This window comes from Polypterus senegalus, chromosome 11 (genome assembly GCF_016835505.1).
Source record: "Polypterus senegalus isolate Bchr_013 chromosome 11, ASM1683550v1, whole genome shotgun sequence".
Lineage (NCBI taxonomy): Eukaryota > Metazoa > Chordata > Cladistia > Polypteriformes > Polypteridae > Polypterus > Polypterus senegalus.
The window spans coordinates 18,568,087-18,591,312 of record NC_053164.1 but is presented as its reverse complement, the minus strand read 5'-3'; the positions used below and the strand labels follow the sequence as shown (position 1 = coordinate 18,591,312).

The 23,226-nt window shown below is 37.0% G+C and overlaps 1 protein-coding gene across 4 annotated transcripts in view; it reads right to left on the bottom strand.

Moving 5' to 3' along the window:
- sipa1l3 (signal-induced proliferation-associated 1 like 3) overlaps positions 1-23,226 on the bottom strand; it is a 306,750-nt gene that overhangs the window by 152,517 nt on the left and 131,007 nt on the right. For all 4 annotated transcript variants that reach the window (XM_039768114.1, XM_039768115.1, XM_039768116.1 and 1 more), the window contains one exon: positions 2,183-3,987. In XM_039768114.1, the coding sequence (XP_039624048.1) occupies positions 2,183-3,680 (1,498 nt within the window). In that variant the 5' untranslated portion in view covers positions 3,681-3,987. The remainder of the gene's footprint in view (positions 1-2,182; positions 3,988-23,226) is intronic.

Below are 23,226 nucleotides of genomic sequence, written 5' to 3'. Positions count from 1 at the left end.
GGCTTCATAATTTCAATCTACGGAACCACCACGAGTAGTTAAGTAATCTTGAAAACATTAATGAATACAAGAGTAATGTTCCTGGCATCCAGGACAGATTGTGATAACAATCTAAATTAAAGGTTCATTATGGTAAGTAATGATTTAGTAAATGATCACATATAAATGCTCATCTATATTAAAAGCTATCAAAGTAATGGCAGTGAGAGATGGGAATGGGTAAATGTCAAAGCTTACAGAGAAAAGCTACAAGGTTACCACAATTTAAAGATTTACAGTGCTGTGAAAAGTATGTGTCCTGATATCATCTACTTTGTACATTTATCACAATAAATGGCTTCAGATATTGAGACAAAATGTAATATTAGGTAAAGTGAACCCGAGTACACATATAACGCCATTTCTAAATTGGTACCCATAAACTTTCCCCCTTAATTATGCACTCAAACATCCAATCAAGAGTTAAATGTTAATTAGAACACAGCCAACCCCGTTGAATGTAAACCTCAATACACATTGAGGCATGTCAAGATTTAATCTTTGTTTAAACAGTATGTATAGATGAAGGTGATATGACAAAAATCATGCTACATTTATATTTTATAGTCTATTGTAAAATTTAAATAAACATAAATGCAAACTTCATATATGGAAAAAGTTAAGTCCACCCCTCCATTTATTACTACCTCAAATTAAAATCATGTGCACCAGATCAGGTGCAAATGATTAGAACCTCATTTGACAGGATATTGTCTGAACCCATCTTATTTGAACCTCAGATATTAATTTGGTTGTTGAAGTGTGTGTTATCAACATGCTGAAATCACAAGAGTTCCCTTAAGCCTTTAGAAGAAGCACATCTGGGAAGGGATTTAAAAAAGACCTCCAAACAGGTGGAAATAAACCATTCCACAGTCTAGAACATTATCCACAAGTGGAGAAGATTTCAACCAACTATCAACATATCCAGGCCAGACTGCCCCAGTAAGTTCAGCTTGACGGCAGGAATCAAAATGCTGAGAGAAGTCTCTAAGAACCCCAGAATATCATCATGAGATGATACAGGTAGCTCTTGCTACTGTTGATGGCAAAGTGAATATGTCTACCATTAGAGGCTGCACATATTAGATCTACATACTGTAGAAGGTGTTCCAGAAAGAACATCAGGGCAAGACCAAGTTTTCCTAGGAATACCTACCAAAAGACCAGAATTTCTGTAACAACATGCTCTAGGCAGACAAGGCAAAGGCAGAGTTACTTCAGCGCAGTACCAGATGACATGTCTGGTTAAAACCAAAGACAGCATTTGTTCAGAAGAACGAGAAACCAACTACTGTATATAGTATAGTGGTAGAAATGTTTGATGCTTTGCTGCATCAGGATCTGGGCAGCTCACCCTCATTGAATCCACCATTATTTTTTCTTTGCAACAAATTGATGCTTGATGATAGATAATGTGATAACTTCTGTTAGAAGACTGAAGCTGAACTGAAAGTGCACCTTGCAACATGACAATCACCCTAAACACAGCAGTAAATCCAAGGAACATTTGAAATGAAAGAAAGGCCAAGTCAAAGCCTGGATCTGAATCACATTGAGATGCTGTGGAACAGCCTGTGCACGCAAGACTCTGCTCAAACATCACACAGCTAAAAGAATGCTGAATGGTAGAGTGAAAAAAACTTTCTGCCACTCAATGTCATTACCTGCTATTTATAGCCAGGGGGTGAGGGGGTCGGGGGCTTACTTTCCCACAGAAGTATATTGCATAACTGTTCACTTTTTGTTGAATAAATTATTATGTGAAGTGAAATTACTATTGTGTTTTTTTTATCTTTATCTAAAGCTACTGTTGGAATGGAAATCAAACTTCTATGTCCACATATGGTAAAAAACAGAAAATTAGTTTGATGGGGTACTTGCTTTTTCACATGACTGTACTGATAATTCTGATAACCAGTGGAGCCCAGCTTCAACATTTTATGTATGCTGATGACAGTGAATCAATTTTGTAGACAGAAAAATGAATTGTGAATGACAAAAGTACAGAAAAATGGAATAAGCTTATAAGCATTAAATGGGTATAGGTATAATAAAATAGAAAAACACACAGATATACATACATGCAAATCAAATTATTTTCAATAACAGAATGAATTAACTCTATCTGGTAGGGTCTTACCTTTGTTATGGAAGAATTCTTGAAAGTACAATGCCCCCAGATCTACATGCTCAATAGCATAGTACTTCAGTCTCTCCATTCGGCAGTTCTGAAGGTCTTTGGTGATTTCCAGAACAGAGATGCTGGCATTTGTGCAGTGCATGTTAAGATTTGCCTCCATAAACCCTCCACCATCACTATTACTGGCAAAACCAGCTGCTGACTTCAGGAAGCTGACATTACGCTCAAGTGTTCCACCTATTTCATTTCTGAAATGTGGGCAGCTCAGCAACAGGTCATTGCAGTTGCTATCTCCAAGATCAGGCTCTAAGTTCTCCTTATAGTTCAAATCTTCAGTGCTTGCAAAAGCAGGTTCAAGATTTCCCAGGCTAAGAGTTTGTGAAACTGAGATTGAAACAGCGGAGGCAGCCGAAGCACCTGTTGTTGTATTCTTCCTCTGGGCCACGCAGATTCTATTTGACACCACCTCCTGAAGATTAAAGAGGACACTCTGCACATCGTAATGTGCAAAGCTCTTCTGGCAACACCATGGTTTTGCTATGTATTCCTGTAGCCTGCTGTCCTCCAGGTCAATGTGACCTCCCTTACTAGGTGTATCAACGTCATTCCTGCTGCTACGCAACTTACGAAAAATCGAGGAATCTGTACTACTATTCCCATCGGATTTTCCACTCTTTTTGCGTGTTCGCTCTGTCTTTAGTGAAGATTTTCCATCTTCTCGGAGCTGACTGTTTTTAAGGTCATTCTTAGGTGTCCTACTGCTTAGAGTGGAATCAGGGCTAGTATCAGCACGTAGTAACTCATTCAATTTTTCAGGAGCAGCACTCCTCTGATCAGGCATTTCCTGCCGGAACTCATTAAGCATTTCAAAGAAGCTCTGCTCAGGAATACCTTGAACATCTATAGACGATGTGCTGCCATATTCCCTGAAAAGAGGCATGCCCGTAGATCCATGTTTAATGCCCCTAGGAGGATCAAAAGTCTCCACTTCACATTCACTCAGAGTGATCTCACTGTTACTTCGGTTACGCAGGGGAATGAAGGTCTTCCCTGGGGACCGGGGCCAGCCATCTTGAAATTCCACATCTTTAGACCGTCGTCTTCCAATCTTCTGAAAACCTCTAAATCCTCCTAGGGAAGGTTGATAGCTTGAAGTGGTATGATAAAGCTGCCCATTTTGAAAGCCATGGGTGCGCAATGAACTAGGATCAGTTTCACGAGGGTGAGGAGTCAAAAGAGATTCTTTTGAAAGCTCTCTCCTGGGGGGCCAGTCTGCAATGCGGGCTCGCACCCCCATTTTAGGAACAATAGGAGTGGAACTACTAATTCGTGGTGGGCAAGGTTCCTGAAGTAAATGCACCGCATTTCCGTTTTGTACACGAAAAGGATGTGCACAGTAATCACCACCTGATGGTTCAGCACTCCCTCCACTTCCGAATGATATCGGACCTACCATTTCAACCATTAGGTCATTTTGAATAATGCGATAACTTGTCATAGTCCATAAAAGCTCACAATAGCTAATTGTATCAAGAAAGTGCTTCTCATCTCTGGCTAAATGTCCTGCCAATGTCCTCCAAACTTGAAAAATAGGAAAGGTAGCTGGTTATAATGTAACCACGGAAAGACATCAATCCTGTTCCAGACAGCCAACATAGCAGAAGACACAGATTCTTCTGCATACACTATAAATGATTTTCAACACCGTATGCAGCTCTCAGTTTTCACTGGCTTGGTAACCCTTCCATTCTTCTTCAATGCTTTTCTGAAAATTTTCATTCCCTCCTTGTTTAACAAGTGCTTACCTAGACAAAGGGAAACAAATCAAAATTATCAGTATGCTCGCACTGTGATAAACATGACAAAATAAAGCAATCTCTCAGACTTCTGTAATTTCCACAACATAATGTAAAGTCAATCCAAAAGCAAGACAATTCAGCTCACAAAAAAAAATAAAAATAAAAATACGGAGAGTTACTATAAGAAGTAAAATGACAACAACAAATTACATAATCTGAAAGCACTACTAAGAAAGAGCCTGCAGAATAACTGCAATATTCATACTGGTGTTGTAAATATCTATCATTATATATTTTCAAATAATTATTATATTGTTAAAGGACAAGTTTGGTATTTTTCAGGTTGAATGGTATACAAGCATTTGCAATGGAAATCATGAGGAATAACTAGATCCTTTAATATGAGAGTAAAGTTAGCTAATACATATTACGAAAAAATTTATAAAATACTTCATTAATGTGTTTGTATGATTTGCAATACATATACAATGATCAACGTATTAATAAAATACACACACATAATATACATGTACCATACAAACAGATATATTATAAATAATATTATTACAATAAAATATACATATACATTAATCAATAATAGACCACTACAGGAAAAGCTCAGTGCAGTACCAGCTGGACCATCCACCCTAATGGGTAAAACCACTCAAAGTTACAAACAAACCCTTTACTCACTCACAGCCTCCAGATAAAATGGACACAGCCTTGTGAAACTAAGAGACTAATATTTCTTTGAAAGAAATTCATGATGACTGCATATTGCATCATTTAAAAGAAGACAAACTCATTAAAGTATGTATCGCATAATGCTAACTCAGAGATCACAAATGAGAAATACAATATTCTCTACAAAAATGAGTGTTTGCCAACTTCAAAAAGTAAAAGTACTGTATAGCCACAACCATGTCATATTACACTCTAGCTGTGCAGCACAAATCTTTGACTCCTAATTTTTCATTCTTACAGCTCCACACCTCCCCCATATACTTCCCCCACTGCGATATCCTGCAGACGAGGATGTAAACCTCGCCCTGTAGTTAATAACTAGTTCACAGAATCCCATCTACGTTTCATAGCCACTGAAAACCAGGGCCTCACCAGATGTACTTGGCCCAGGAGAGTGATTTTAGCAAATGCAGCTGTCGGCTCAAGACAGACAAGAAGACTGTCTTTCCTGTATAATCCTTTGATGTTTATTAAGGACAGGCTATTGAATTTGATTGACTGATAATTGTAGGGAATCAGCTGTACAAATGAATGAAACTAAAGGAAGCCTTTAAGCAGATTCTGCCTCGTGTGCATCAGTGATTCAAAAACAAATGACAAGCTACATGGCACAGAGCACAGCCTTGACTCAAAGAGAACTTGTTCCAGTACAGTACTGGCAGAAATGCATCTGTCTATTTTCAAAGAGATTATTTAAATCACATATAAATGCAATATAGAGAGGGGCTAAAATAGAAAAAGTTCCAAAAGATTATCAAAGTTCAAACAGCTGAGCAATGCAAGAACCATAATGTATGTTTTAAGCACACTAGTGAACCTTAATAGCAACTGTAATTTCAGCTTATGACCAGTCCCATATGTTCACAATAAATACTTCTATGAATATGACATAATTAAGAACATGAAACAAACTAGCTCATATTTGCAAAGCAATGCAACACAACAATTAAAATAAAAAAAAAAACTATAAGAGAAAATAGAAAAAAAATTAATTAATGGTACAATGATCACTTTTTCCTAAAATCTGCTGAATCTGCTTGCCGAGTTTAAGCTGCTATAAAGTCTGTAAGTGGGACGTGAGAGACTTGGATCAATAAAGCAATGCTAACATTTACCATTTATGCATTGATTAAAATTTTGAAAACTGTGCAAACGTAAGTATCAAACTATAAATGGTCATTTTCCATCTATCCATTTTCTTACTTTTGCTTGAATTTTTGCCAGGCCCCATAGTTGCTACGAATTTTCTCCTGGTGTTATATACATACACATAACAAAGTAAATACAATTAACAGCACAATATACAATACATGACACCAATTCCAGTATCACATACAGTCATGGAGAATAACAGCATAATGCACATAAAATACAAATGTATAAAAGAATTTGATGATGCCCAGTAATTTATCACATAAGACTATGTAATAAATATACTTTCAAGACGAGTAAGAAGCAGGAATCAATCGGAAATTGTGTTTAACTAGAGTGACTGCAGCAGTAAAGAAATTCTTGATTTGTCTACTAGTTCTTGCTTTTAGTGACTGGTAACATTTCCTCAATGGTAATAACAGAATGAGATGGTTACCATGATGAGTGTAGCGCTTAATTATATTTCCAGCCATTTTTCTGACCTGTGATGGGTAAAAGTCCTCAAGAGAGTCCAAGTTCAGGCCTTGAACCCATTCTGCTGACCGAATAACATGTCACAGTGTATGTTTTGAGGGAGCAGATCCACTATCATCCTAGACAGTTATGAAGAACGTCAGGATGCTTTCAATAACAGATAAAACTGTCACTGATTGGGGCAGATTAAACATTTTAAGTTGCCAGTGAAAAAACATCCGCAGTGGAGCTTTTATTGTAACAACACAAGTTCTCTCTTCATTCCAGTTAAGACTATGAATGGCAGTGGTGCTAATAAATGTAAACGATTTCACCCAGTTGACAGTGACATCTTTTATAACTATAGTAGTAGGAAGTCATGAGAGTCTCTTAAAATCTACAGCCATTTCCCCAGTTTTCAGACTATTTAAGCTGAGAGTGATGAGGGTACACCCACTTGCCAATATGGCACCTCGTCCTCATCAGAGAGGTGTCATCTGCAAACTTTAGCAGTTTAAAAGAGGGCTCACTGGAGGTGCACTCACTGATATAGTGTGCTTAGTCTAATTCAGGGTCACAGGACACCAGAGGTCACCTTGCAAAAGAAGTCAGTGTCAGATATATTTCCTTTTCCACATAATTTGACATTACTGCTCGCATTGTATGGGTCACTATTTGAATTGGCATTGTCTAATGCATTTGGAGTTGCTCACGTCCCTAAATTCACCTCTAGGTGTTAATTATAAAGCAAACTTTTCTTGCTTAAAATGCTTTGAATGCAAGAAGTGGCATATCTGGTATTGTGTAAATGATTAATCTGTTAGACCACCATTCAAAATTTGCTTCTTTTATTTCTCTCTCTCAGGCTGCATGAGAATGAAGTGAAACTGCAAACAAATTAGCAGCATTTTGCAACCAATTCAAATTTTCTTCACTGTATCAATCACTTAACCAAGGCTGTGGAGTCAGTGCACAAAACCTTCAAGTCTGTCTCCTCATTTTATGGTACCACTGATTCGGAGTCCTCTTTTTGTAATTAGATTCATATATTTACTATGTTGACTGAAAGCACATAACATACCGGATATAAGGCACTTCATCACTGCCAGAATGATTCATCAGGCTACTTTTTATAACCCTAACCTGTTAAGGTTTGGGTTTAAAGGGTGCAGCAATGCTGTTGTGGCTTTTTTATATTATTTATTAAAGAAGTTACATTGAGCAACATTAAATAAAAGAGAAAACTTGCAAAATGAAAAACGATTATATATTTTTTATCAAAAAGCTAAGTTTTAAAACGTTTTGTTACAATTTACTTTACGACTCCATGACTCCGACTCTTATTCCACAGTCCTGAATTTAACTACTTCTTATTATAACATACCCCATAAAAAATAATAGGAAACACATCATGAAAACAGAGGGAGAAGGACATCACTATAACTAAGTGTATCTAAACTGAAAAACTCAAATAGACATCATCAGAAAAACTGCTGTAAGCCATTCCAGTTATTTTACATCTTTGGCACTGCAAAAGGAACACAGTATATATGGGCAGAACCTAATCTTCTAACAATAAAAATCGCAAAAAAAATTAAGTCTCTCTCAAGTTCTGCTTGCTTTACAGTTCCGAAAGAATGATGGTTTTACTTTTTATTGAAATGTGGTGGTGCATCACATTTAAGCCTACAATACAATGCAAACTTTCTAGCGGGTGAAAATAAATGTACTATAATTTACACAGGCTAGATGTGCAGTCCACATACAAAGTATGTCTTAGCTGCTGAAGCAAAGGGAGAGATAAGAAAGGTTCAAGACATGGTAAAGCCCAAACCCTAACTACTCCTGGAATAACCTTCTAAGACAAGTGTTTTTTTTCTGCCAGTGTTATTTTTAATATACAAGAAAGCTATTGATTGCTTATTTATTTTAACTTTACATTCATTTTCTGATCCATTAGATCAATTTACAAAAGGAAGAGTCCATTACAGAACCAGAAGGCTAAAGTTAGACACTGCCCTGAAAGCAAGAACAGTCCATCAAAGTCACTAATCAATCAAGTAGTCTGCCTCTAAATTATGGAGAAAAAAATGATAAAGCTTCTCCCGTTAAAAAGAAATAATTATAAAGAATTATGGTTGTAGGCTAAATATTTTCAGAAAATAGATATTATGCATAATGCCAGTGATTTGTAGTGAGTCAGAATGTGTCAGACGTACATTTTCAATGGCATTTTTGTATAGGCCTATAACATTTCACTAAAACGTAACTGGTCTTGCAGTCAGACAATATTTTTTGTAACAGACTACCCAAAGTATATGGTGTTGCCCAGGTATATTTGTCTAACTGGTTGAGGTAAGAAAGCAAATATTTTTGTTGATTTTAAATGTTGACTCTTTCATCATCAATGGCTGAAATGCAAGTGTTCCCTCGATCATCTGCACTACCTTTCTGTAAACGTCTCTGTTCTAATGAATCAAGTATTTGTTCTTTTTGTGCATAAAATGACTCCATAAATACAGTAACTGCTTACAAGGCTGAAGCCATGAATGGTAATTCTTTAAATTTCCTGGTTTTATTTCACAAACAGACTTTTAATCCTACATAAACAAACTGCATGGCTTGATAAGCAACTGAATTACTGATACAGCTTGTAAGCTGTTTTTGTGTTGTTTCCTTGCAGCGAGTCTCAACCTTTTTCCCATCACTTCTCATGTGAGTACATCGATCGCGACCCACTCTATATATAGAATAAAAACATGCTCATATTTATCACTTAACACCAGAGCATTTTGAAACACTGAATTACTGAATTACTTAAGGACTATTCAAGTCATGTGATACTTGTGATTGCTTTGTATATATTATCATATCCAGTGAAATTGGGAAAAGGGTGACTCACCATATAGCACATGACCTTGCTGTCGTTAGTATATTCCTGCTCTTTGTTTTAGTTGCTGCTACATTTCAAAATCCTGACTCGCAAGTATATGTTGTATTACAAGGCACAAACCTTGTTGCACAATCAAGTGAGTCCTGGATATTTGTGTAGCTTGAAGCAACAAAGAATTCCATCTTACAAAATGAAAGTTGTAGGCTACCATACGATGTAAGGTCAATTAGATGTGTTTTCAAGTCAATAGGGAGGACAATGTCAGCAGCACCTCTTGGGTCAACCAAAAAGAGATCACAAATCCATTCATTTCTAATTCTTCTATTGTCGGAGGTGACGCAGTGGTAGCACTGCTGCCTTGCAGTAATGAGATAATGCGTTTGCATCCCAGGTCCTCCCTGCTTGAAAGCACTTCGAGTAGTGAGAAAAGCTCTATATAAATGTATACATTTATCTTATTATTATTAAACTAGCCAACCCGCGGCGTACCATACGCCGCATAATCAGGCCGGTTTTTTAATGATTTTTAAGCACAGGGAGAAAATTTACATTTGAAAAATCGGTAATGTAATAAATCAGCAAGAAAAGCAACATTGTAACAATGCACGGAACGAACGAACACACAATCGTCCGTGCGGCGCTCAGGCGCGGAGGGTGGAACGGGAGGAGAGGAGAAGCACATCCACGCCGCTCCCTCCGTCACGCTAGTCTGCTGATTTCTCGTTCAGTAAGCACTGCCCGCTCATGTGCCCACCTCCAACTTGTCACTTGAGTCGTTGTCATCTTTGCACAGTCCAGATGCACCTGTGACTCACGTAGACTTTTCATCTGTGCAGTTTTGGCTGCTTTTCTATATATAATCCACCAAGACACCCGACCACGGTAGTAGCAAGGTGTGAGGGGGGTGTGTACAAAGGGTAGGGACGCAACCAGTGGGAGCGTATGAGTCGCACTTAGTGGGAATTCCACGGTTTACAGCCCGAATGGAGTTCAACGGCTCACCCATGCCACTCTGCGCTGGGTAGACACACAGTCAATCTCATGCATAATTATTTATTGAATGCTAAACACTTCTGGAAAGACACGGTTGTCTAAAACGGGTTGGTGTGAGAATACAACAGTAAGTGAATGAAAAGATGGAACTCTGGAGAGAGCAAAATACAACACAATAGTGAACCCGCGGCATAACAAACGCCACGTGGCTCAGACGTGCATGTGGACTCTTAGCACAGACGAAAGGGACTAACTGGGTGGTTGGTGAGTTTTTGCGTCCGGGCAAATGGGCAGGCAGTGTGAATGCCTAGAGAGCGAGGGTAGATGCCGGCCGGTGAAAAAGGAGTGTTGGTGGGCAGGGAAAAACGTCTTCCGAATTCCTTCAGGAACATCTAAGAAGACGCATGTTTGTCACGGATGTGAACAGTTGTATGTAGAATGTAAAACAGTTTGCTATGGTGCATACAGTCGTGCGTCGTAACCGAAAACTTGGTTTTTAAAGACTGCTTACTTCATTGTGCTTTAACCTCAGTTGTAAAGGATTGTTTTAAGGATCCCATGGGATACCCCTCGCAAACCGTTTCACACGCTGCATATGGCGATTCACCTCCGAGAAACATGCCTCTATGAACAGTCAACGTAGCTCGGAGGTGCATGACATGCACATGACATTAACCTGACCTGCACTGCATGTGGCCTCTACGACAGACGAATATAAATGATGCCATTTTTTCTGTGTCGTCGCGTCCGAGTTGGTGGGTGTGGCCCTGCGAGTTGTTGTCGTATCCAATGGTCTTTGAGTTGGTGGGCATGGCTCCTCCCTGCGTGCGCCATAGGTGTCTCACTTGTCGGCGGCTTAGTGAATCCACGCCTTTTCCGGCGTGCTTTCCATGGGTGTCTTGCCTTAGTGAATTATATATATAGATAATTAGTAAACACCCCAGCTTAACTGTACATCTCGATGCTTTTGCGGGGGTGGGGTGGGGGGACTCCTGTAAAAACTGTTCTCGCTATATAAAAAAAAAAATTATGAAATTATTTGAAACGACAAAACACAGACACTTCAATCATAATTAGTTTCTGACATATAGTTCAAGCAGATACAACGTGGAACAACAGAATACTAAGCCACTTAACAAATTGCACTTCTAAAAATGAGCATATTACATGTATTTATTTTAGCTTATACTTTTACCCAAAGCAGATTAAAATTGAATTGTTTTCATATTTCTACATTCTGGATACCGGCTAAGCAGTTAATGCATAGTCTAATAATGCTTTAATCTCTGCACCACACAGCCTACTGCTACATTTAGTAAATGTCAGGCTAAAGATCGAATACAAAGAGTTTAATTAGTGAGTAAACGATTAAATTACAGAGCTTCAGAAGCAGTATTCAGAGTCAAAAAAGATACCATCCATTAAAACTCTTAACAGAAGACTGCTGACCTCTTTGCATCCAGAGTGTCAGAAACTGATTGCTGGAATTAGACACCATTCACTAGCAACTCCTTGATTTACTCCAGAAAATTTATTGTCATTTGGGACACGAGGTAAAAAAGGCCTTTTTCTTCCTGCTCTCCATTAGCTCTGTTGATTAAAGATATTATCTGTTGAAATCTATTCCTTGAAAGAAAAGCTTCTTTCTCTTTTAACAATTTCACAATGAATTCTACTTAATTCCTCCCTCTGTATATTAAAATATTTAAATGCTGCATGGAGCAATCAACACAAGAATTTTTCATATTTCCAGGTCATACCTTGATATTATATTAACAGAATTCACAGCAGGCAAATGCAAACTAGCATTTAGTGCACATCTTGATGTGGATGTACACATCGCTTGTCACGCCCTTTGGGATATACATCATTTGCACCACCAGTTCCATGAATAATAAAAGAAATGTTTAACGTTATGTACATTATGCAAGTGGAACACAACAGAAACTGAGGCACCAAGACAACTATTCATTGTACCAGAAGCATTATTTATTTTGTACCTGTTTTCTTTTCTTCCATAGCATTATTGATCTAATCCTAGGTTTTAGGGATGGCTCTTCAGACCATAAACTATTAGTCTGTATATACATAAAAGGAATTCAAACATATGAGAGCATTAACAATAGAATTATCTAAAAAGCAGTATATAAAACCATTCTAGATTCCTTACTTATAGACTAGCTTCACTCACAATTAACATAGTCAAACAATAAACTCCTTCTTACAGCCCTATCATTTAGAGTCTAAGACAAAGCTTCATACACATAATATTGTCTACACTTTGATAAATTGTACTGAAAGATTGCAAAATGTCAAGATTGTTTTTAGCATTAGGAATGAATTCTTTAACATTATCATAAAATAGGATGCCATGTCTTTGCTGTTACTTTAATATAAGTTAGCCATGCTATGAGTCTATTCCAAGAGATGGCACATCACAATCATTTGTAGTTATAAAATAAATTACAGTACTATAAACGTTTGTGATGCACCATCTGTTGGAACAACTAATGCAATTGATATGACTCTATAATATGCCATTTTGTATAGAAAGCAGTGTTGTCTGTGATGATCTGTCTGATGGGATAACAGAGACATAACAGCACTTATCCTTTTATTAAGGTGGATTAGGAATCCCACTGGGCTTTTGCTTGCCATATACGGTCACTGAGATAATTATTAGAAACAAATGCCCATCTGCTTATCCATGCAATTATCTATTCAGCCAATCATGTGTTAGTAGGGCAATGCATAAAATCATGCTAATACAGGTCAGGAACTTCACTTAATGTTCACAACACACACAAGAATGGGGAAAATGTGATCCCAGTGATTTAAACCTTGATAAGATAGTTGGCACCAGAATGGTTAAGTATTTCTGCAACTGCTGATCTCCTGAGATTTTCACACATGATAGTCTCAAAATGGTGAAAAAAAATCCATTGAGAGACAGTTCTGCAGATGGAAACACCTTGCTCATGAGAGTGGTCAGAAAAGAATGGCCAGATTGGTTTCTGCTGACAGAAAGGTTACCGTAACTGAAATAACTACCCGGTACAATTGTTGTGACCAGAAAAGGACGTCCGATTGCACAATACATCAAACCTTGGGGCAAATGCGCAAAAACAGCAGAAGACTACTTTAGACTCTACTCCCATCAGCCAAGAACAGTAAGATGACGTTGCAGTGGGCACAGGCTCACTAAAATTGGATAGACAAAAATGTAACCTTGTCTGATGAATCTTGATTTCTGCTAAGGCACACAGATGGTAGGGTCAGAATTTGACACAAACAACATGATTTCATGTATAAAAATCTACATTGTATCAACAGTCCAAGCTGATGGTGGCAGTGGTACATTGGAGTGAAGAATGTTTTTCTGGTAAACTTTGGGCCTATTAATACCAATCACTTATTGCTTGAAAGCCACGTATTGTCACAGACTGTGTGCAATCTCTCATGACCACAATTTACCCTACTTCCAGTATGATAATGCCTCATTTCATTCGGCAAAAGTTATCTCAAATTGGTTTTAATGAACATGACAATGAGTTCAGTGTTCTAAAGTGACTTTCCTAGTCACCGGATGAATCCAATAGAAAACCTTTGGAATGTGTTAGAATAGGAGATTTGCAGCATGAAAATGCAGCTGACAAACCGGCAGAAATTTTGTGATGCAATTTTGTCAACATGGATGATAACTTCAAAGGAATGTTTCCAAGATCTTGTGGAATCCATGTTATGAAGATCTGAGGCTGTTATGAGAGCAAAAGGAGGCCCAGCCCAGAATTAGTATAGCAGTCATAAGAATTTGCACAGTGTGTGTGCATGTACATTATATATATATATATATATATATATATATATATATTTATATATATATATTTATATTTATATATATATATATATATATATAGTCAACCCTCGTTTTTCGCGGTTAATCCGTTCCAGACTCTGCGCGATAAATGAATTTCAGCAGTAGAAACCATATGTTTGTATGGTTATTTTTATATATTTTAAGCCCTTATAAACTCTCCCACACTGTTAACATTATTAGAGCCCTCTAGACATGAAATAACACCCTTTAGTCAAACATTTAAACTGTGCTTCATTACAAGACAGAAATGGCAGTTCTTTCTCACAATTAAAAGAATGCAAACATATCTTATCTTCAAAGGAGCACAATCAAAAAATCAATACGTACTTTTAAGTATACAGAAGCACCGCGATAAAGCGACATTTTGTAGAGGAGCGTCCTATCTTCTAGGCAAACAGCTACTGTGTAAACAGCCCCCTCTGCTCACACCCCCTCCGTCAGGCAGAGAGAGTGAGAGAGACAGAGAGAAGCAAACAAAACAAGCGCCACGCGGGAAGCATATCTTTTAGCATTGAGGAGTTTTAGTTAATATGTAATACATGCTCTGATTGGGTAGCTTCTAAGCCATCCTCCAATAGCGTCTCTTGTATGAAATCAACTGGGCTAACAAACTGAGGAAGCATGTAGCATAAATTAAAAGACACATTGTCCGCAGAAAGCGAACCAGCTAAAAATCCGTGATATATATTTAGATGTGCTTACATTTAAAATCCGCGATAGAGTGAAGCCGCGAAAGTCGAAGCGATATAGCGAGGGATTACTGTATATCAGAGATGGGGGACTCGAGTCACAATTTTCAGGACTTGAGACTTGCTTGATTGAAGTAAGAAAATGACTTGACTTTGACTTGAGAGTAAGTGACTTGACTTAAAGTGGAAGACTCGACAATGACTTGAACTTTTAAATATAATTTGTTTAATAAAATAAAATAATTTAATAAAATAATTATGACTCAGCAGCGCCATAATTGGCGCCTGCGCCCTTAACGCTGCACAACTCTTAACGCTACCAAGAAGAAGAAGAACGCTGCACAACTCAAACCGCGCCAAACATGGCAGACAATAGTCGAGCTCCTCATATAGTCACGTTTGGCTATAAGGACTTTGAACTAGACCGTACTAACAAAAAGATTTGCCAGATGCAGAGAATGCAACGCGAGTATCAGACACGACAACCACAACATCAAATTTCATCCGGCACTTCAAAAACCACAAGGAAAGGTAAGAAAGTCGAATTCTTTATAGTTAATTTAATAAAACGATTACTAATTAATTAAATTAATCTATTCTGTTTGTCATAATTTGGCCTTGGTTGCATGTTTCTTTATCAGAAATGTGATGATCATCTCATAAATAAAACGCTATAACGTTACCAGTGGCGTAGCCACATTTTAATGTTGAGTGCAACTTGAAATGAAAGGGCTTCTCGATATTACATGTAAACTATAATGTCTATATTAAATGTGCGCATTTTCAAGCGTTTGTGTGGACTGACTGCGTGTGGTTAGTTGAATGGCAGCTCGTGTAACGTTATACTGCATGAAAATCTAAGATGAAAGCGTCGGTGCAATCACTTCTCCTTCAATAACTCGTTCAAAACTTTTTGGTCATACAGACAAGAATAATTTCATTGTTCGAATCGGTTACGTTAAGTGTCTATAATTTTTTTGTGTACACTCACAATAACAACAAAATGTTGTGTGCTGTATAACAATGAAACCAGTTCAAATAGAAAACAAATATATCAGATTATATATTATGTATGAAACGTGTATATTGCGCGTCCACCGCAGAGATGACGATTAAGCTTCATAACTTCATCACTGGGCTATATTAACATACATTATATTTATATTCTGCTGAAATTAAAAAGATCCGTTCATTTTAATTAACGAGATCCATCACTAACGTTACATTAAAAAGAGTGGATAAATACCCTACTGTGCCTTATAATGGACAGCATAAGTATTAAAGCATCATATATAAAACATTTCCTCGATCATTAAGAAATTGTTTTTTTGAGGAAAACATTTCAGGATTTCTCTCTATATAATGGATATGTATGGCACCCCGGAGTTTGAATTTCCAAAATGCAGTTTAAATGCAGCTTCAGAAGACTCTAAACGATTCCAGCCGAGGAGGAGGAGTCTTATCTAGCGAAACAATCGGTTATTTTCTAAACAAATGGACAATTTATATACTTTTTAACCTCAAATGCTGGTCTTGTGTTGTCTCTGCAGTCTGTGTGATTCGGGTAAATACAGTCTTAGATTGCAGCAAAAGTGCAGACACAGTGTTTACACAGTTAACATGTATAGACGCTCAAATGCCCTTTACAAAAAAAAGGTAAAAACAGCATTGCAGGATGTTTTTGACATTAAAGATATAAAAGAGATTGTTGTTTTTTTGACATCTATTAACTGTATTTACCTGAATCACACAGACTGCACAGAGGAGACAAGACCAACATTTGAGGCTAAAAAGTATATAAATTGTCAATTTGTTTGGAAAATAACCAATCATTTTGGGCTTTCTGAAGCTACATTTAAACTGCATTTTGGAAGTTCAAACTTCGGGGCGCCATACATATCCATTATATATAGACAGAAATCCTGAAATGTTTTCCTCAAAACAAAAAAAACAATTTCTTTATGACTGAGGAAAGAAAGACATGAACATATTGGATGACAAGGGGATGAGTACATTATCTGTACATTGTTGTTGTCAAAGTAAACTAATCCTTTCAGTTTGAATTGCATTATACATTTTAGACTGGATTTCTTAGTTTTAAACATTTTGTGTAAGCAACACAATTTTATTTTCAGATATTAATGTAGCACAGATATGCATATAATTTAAATATAGCAATGCAAATAAGATACATAATATATGTATATAAGTTTTCTGTAATCTTTTCTGTAAAAATTTTTCTGTGCAAAAATAAACGTATCGAAAATTTAACCTTTGTTTGTTTTAATACTGCAACTTGACTTGGCTTGAAACTTATCAGGACTCAACTTGACTTGCTTAGGGTGAACCCTTGACTTGACTTGCTTGATTTGTCTTAACTGTGACTTGAGACTTGATGGTTAACACTTGAAACTTGCTTGGACTTGATCATATGTGACTTGTCCCCATCTCATAATGACACTTGTCAAGCGGTGGAATATATTAGGCAACAAGTGAACAGTCAGTTCTTGAAGGAGATGTGTTGGAAGCTGGAAAAATGGACACGCGTCTGGAGCTGATCAACTCTGACATGGGCCAAATTATGATGACTAGACAAATGGTTCACAGCAGCTCTGTAACGACAGGTTTTGTGATATGTCTCCAGTATGCAGTGGTTAGCACCTACCAAAAATGGTCCAAGGAAGGTCAACCTGTGAACCAGCCACAGGGCCATTGGTGCCCAGGGCTCCAGTGATGAGTGTGGGAAGTGAAGGCTAGCCCCTCTGGGTCCAATCCCACAGAATATCAACTGTAGCACAAATTGCTTGAAAATGTAATGTTGGTCATAAGAGAAAGGAGTCGGAACACACAGTGCATCATAGCTTGCTGCATATGGGGCTGTGTAGCCACAGATCAGTAAGAGTGCCCATGCTGTCCCCTTTCCACCACGATAAATGCCTACAATTGTCACATGAACATCAGAATTAGACCATGGAACAATGGAAGAACGTGACACAGTGTGATGAATTGTGTTTTCTTTAAGATCATGTAGCCAGCCAGGTGTATGGGTGTCTTTTACCTAGGGAAGAGATGGCAGCAGGATGCACAATGGGAAAAAGCCAAGCCAGCAGAGGCAGTGTGATGCTCTGGGAAATAATCTACATGGGAAACCTGGCATTTATATGGATGTTACTTTGACACATATCACCTACCTAAAAGTTGTTGCAGACTACATACACCCCTTCATGGCAGTGGCCTCTTTCAGCAGGATGATGCAGCCTTGCCACACTGCAAAAAATGTTCAGGACTGGTTTGAGGAACATGACAAAGAGTTTAAGGTGCTGACTTCACCTCCAAATTCCCCAGATCTCAATATAATCGCGCATCTATGGAATGTGCTGCCGAAACAAATCTGATCCATGGAGGGCCCAACTCTCGCATCTTGCAGGACAGGGTCTTGGTGCCAGAAACCAAAGGACACCAGAGGTCTTATATTGTCAATGTATCAACAGGGCATGAGGGGGGACCTACACAATATTAAGCAGGTGGTTTTAATGTTGTGGCCGGTTGGTGTATATATAAAAAAATAAATATGGTGTAGATGTGCTCTACCCTGTAATTGGACTAGCATCAGCCTTGAGAGTTGATATGAAACTTGTGCCAGCAGCTAATACAGCACAATTCTAATGTGAACTCTATAAACCAGGCTCACTAAGACAGACTAGTGAATTGATGCATACATGACTATATTACCCTGAATTTGACATACCTAAGATGTACAGGACCTTAAGATCAATGTCAAAAGCAAAGTTCTAGCCTATTTCACAACAGAATATAGGTTATAAAACACTAACACCTGGTTTTACACTACATTATGTCAAGAATGGTTAAAAAAAATGAAGACTCCAGAATTTGTGTTGACATTTTTCTGACTACAAATCATATTATGTTTATAGATTCCACAATGTGCTAGTGAAGCTGCTTCTGGAGTAATGGTCACAAAAGACCCCAAAAAATTAATCAACATTGAAACTGAAGAATAAATTTCAAATGATGTCCCTAAAGCAGAAGCATTGACACCTTTTTGGAAAAACTAATATTGTACTAAAAGTAATAAACATATAAATGAAAAATATTGGCAAACACATGAATAGGAAATCACTACAGGTAAGCTAGAAGTATGTACCTTGTTTGCCTCTCTAAAAAAAAACCATCTGTATCCATAAGTAGCTCCCATTCTATATTTAAAAATGCTATTGTTGCAGAACCTAATTTTTGCTATGTGCAAACACAGCTAGAGTGTATGACATTCTATTCCAACAATCACTTCCATTTCTCAGATTATCACACATCAATGATGACTCTGCAAATCAATTTATTCTTAGTTGGTCTCAGAGCTGACAGGTAACCAGAAAATAAAACAAGGGTAAACTTTACAAGACTCCTCACTAATGTCCTCATTCCCATTTTTAAAAGACTAACTCATTGTCGGACAGTGGTAACACCCAGGACAACATCTCCATGTGCACATTAAAGTCCTTCTTAAATGACACCAGAAAGGATTTTTTGATTTCTAAGAAACTCCAAATAAATGAGCTAGGTGATGTTATTTTTAGTTTCAGGTGTAGTAGTAGTAGTACTGTCATGTATACAGAGTACAGAGAAATCCTTACTGCATGCATGAAAACAAATTGAAATACAAGATAAGACCTCTTGGTAATTTCAATATGCTCATTACTTTTGATGCAATGTTGTACTTGGAAGAGATATTGGGAATTTTAGATATTACCTAATCAAATTAGCTTGATGGAAAAATGTGGTCTTTTCTACTTCGTAAAACTTCTTATGTTTATCATAACATCCTATAGTTTAAACATCTGGGAGGTTGCTATGTTATGGGCCAAAGAAAACAGGAAACTGGTAAAGTATTAATCAGGCAATATCAAAAAGTTATTTAACCCAGAGTTGCACTGCATAAGGCTACCCTTTTTATTTCAAGTCCACACTATGGTCCAGAACACAAACAAAGTTAAATAAAACTATAAATATGTTCATGCGACTTTCAGTGTTCTTTATGGTATGGGGAAATTTTCATATTTGTTTACTGTGTTCCAAGAATAAACAAAATTTGTTTTACTGATTTTTCTTCAAATAATTTATACCTTTAAGGGAATGCTTTTACCTGCTAGTCAATCTAAAATACGGACAGTAATTGAATCTTACAACTGATCACAGGTTCTTTTGACTTAGCAGCACAAATGAAACTCATTTCTATATGATGCTTTTATTTCTGTTACTAATTCAACATTGATTTATTTAAATAAAAATTAATAAAAGATCTTTTCATGATCATTTTCATTTAAATCTGTAACTCACTGTACACTCCAGAGTAGATAACTCTTGTAAATTTTAACTGAAACTGTGTTAAGTGTTAACGTTAACTGTGAAAATCTGTAACTTATCAGTTCCTCTTACACAAAGGTCCCAAAGTTTGAAACAGGGGCTTATTGTGTAGAGACACTGCATTCAAAGCAGCTTGCACTGACTAGGATTGGTAGGAACAGGGGAGAAGAAGAGGGTGCTGGCAGCAATTTTAACCATACTTATTTACTGTTCTTCAAAGCATTTTTAATCTTTCTATCAAATTTACATTCTTTCTGCTGCACAGCACAATAGTAAGTCTGTTTCACTTTTCCAAATAAAGGAGCTGTTAATTTTTTTGACACTAAACGGAAAAAAGGGTACAAGCAAATTCTTGCCAAAAACAGGCAGGTTACAAAAGATAAAAGGAAAATAAAATGTGCTAGGGACACCACTCACAACTCAGCTTGGTTTTAATTTCTTTCCTAATAAAGTGAAGCCATTTGCCAGAATTATTTGAAAATTAAGAAAGATCCTCTCTGCACTATCTGTGTGTTGCACAACTAAATGCACATTTTTTTAATTAACTTTATCAGTAACTATCAACAAAAGTAAGTACAGAAGTAGTGAAAAGGTGTGACCTAAAGATAATGATTTTTTTTTTTCTTTTGAGTGCCAGAAATGAAATACATATGCAAGTGGGCTTTATAATTTTGAAATGGTTTAACTGTGTCATAAATAAAAAAATAGCAACCAACTGATCGATTGTTTTTCACTACGGCACGCAATTTTGGTGTCACCTAAAATGCAATACAAAATTTATCTCCACAGATCACGTCTTAACTAAAAACAAAGCAGACATTTCCATTTTGCTAAGCGACAGCTCCATATGTATTGCCTTTTGATATGAGACTATCCTTTAAACCTGCCGAAACAAAATGTAATCAGATGACCAATCAGTGTCAAAAAGGTCTACTCAGTTATGCACCTGAAATGGTGAATCTTTCACATTGGGGTGAAGGAGAAAAGTTTAAAAAAAAAACAAATTGCCACCTGATCATGTACCATGGTTATAGACCTTGCATTTTCATAAAAAAGCCTATTAAGGGCAACTGGCATGAGAAAATTACTACTGGATAATTTTTTTATAGTGTTAATTTGCGAAACTGGCCAAATCGCAGAAAATATGCCATTTTCTCCAGTAATCTTATTTGATGAATATTTTTCTAGAAATTTGTCAAGTGGCTGGCTTAGGCAAACAATTTTTTCTCCAAGTGCCCCACAATACTCTGCTGACGTGATCATCACAAGGTCGCAGGCACAAGCAAAATAAAAAAAATAAAAATTTCAACTTCTGAGATGCGCTAATCCCCCCAAACCCCACTTCTGCGATTGACAGTGTTGTGCAATATTTTTTTCCCATCTCTTACTGCACTTTTCTTGAATTTGCAGTTGTTTCAACCCCCAGGGCTCTTTGATTGCTTTATGATGGGTAGTCAATGAACTTATAAAGGTAGAAATGGGTTCCAAAGCCACAAATAAAAAAAAAAAAAAAAAACGTGTTTAAGAATATCACACACATATTCCTGATGACTTCTTTTGTATAAAATGGCATGTATAGGAAGTGACTTTAGAACAGGAATTGTTTTCCGAATGCTGCTTGGTGGTTACTCTTGGCTTGGAGAGGTTAACATGAAACAGTGCAAAATACGAATTTCCCCATGGGGATAAAGTTTTAACTGAAGTTGACAAATTACAAAAAATACATTAATAATTGGCAAAAAAAACAAAACCAAGCATGAGTTGCTTCTAATGTCATTTGAAGGTTTTTTTTTTTTTTTTAAAACTATTTTTTGTAAGGGGTACAAGTCAGTCTACTGCCCCTGGAGCAACGCATGGCCTGTGGCATGTGGCATGTTACCATGCAGAATCCCTGACTTTATAGACCTTCTCTGATGTAGCAGGGATGGGCAGATATTTCTTGGCCAGATTATTGAGTTTTGGGAAGTTTACTTCGTTGTGCTTCCACCACTGAAGTGGATTGGTGTCTGGGTCTGTGAAAATGACACCCCTATTGCCACCTGCTTTTTAGCAGGTGTTTTGGGGCTGTTGCTATAATGCACATCTCTCAAAGCTACACACCTTTCCCACTTGGTTGCATGCCCCTGACAGAGATGCTGTAATAATAGGTTATGCTGCTACAGATATTAGGCGGATGGTAGTTTCTTCAATGTTGAACTTTGCATAAACAAAACACTTCCAAACGACTGAGGCAACACTGGAAATGATCTCTCACTTGATAACGCATATGCCATCTTTCTACTGTTAAGCATGTTGTAATTACTCAAGTTAAAATCGATCAAAATTCATTTTTACACATTGCCCTAAACCACAATTTAAATTAACAGATAAAATTGATGTATTGCCCAGCTCGAATTCTACATGTAAAAATGAACACAACATCAACCATTCAAAACAAAATCTGATCATTTATAGGCAGATGCATTTAAAATTACTACACTTCAAGGGGAAAAATAATATATTGGATAATAACAAATATATGACATATAATTTCAACTTGAAGATTTTCTTGAATGAACAAACAAATATGAAATATAATTTCACTTCACGATTTTCTTGAATTATAAAACTGACAGCACAAGATTACAGGCAGCCCAGTGAAAAGTGCCAATAGCTCATTTCAAAGCCTTACATTCAAATCCCTGACCAGGCACTGCCTGTGTGGAGTTTGCATGTTCTCTGTTTGACAATAAAGACACACCCATATTCCTCTCACATCATAAGGATATGCTTATTAGATTTGTTGGCCATGTATGAATGAATGACCACTCCACAAGACATTCAATCAAAGTGGTTCCCTCTACGCTCCTAATATTACCAATCCTTCAACTTCCATTACAAATACTGTAGTTTAAGAAACTCTCTTGAAGTTGTTGGACTACAAAAGATGGATATAATTATTATTAAATGGCATGTTCGATTAAAGAAGTGCAATTTAAATTTAAGTTTTTTTAAGAATTATAAATCAAATTCAAAATGAATTTATTAATTTTTTACATAAAGCTATAATGTAACAATTTCAA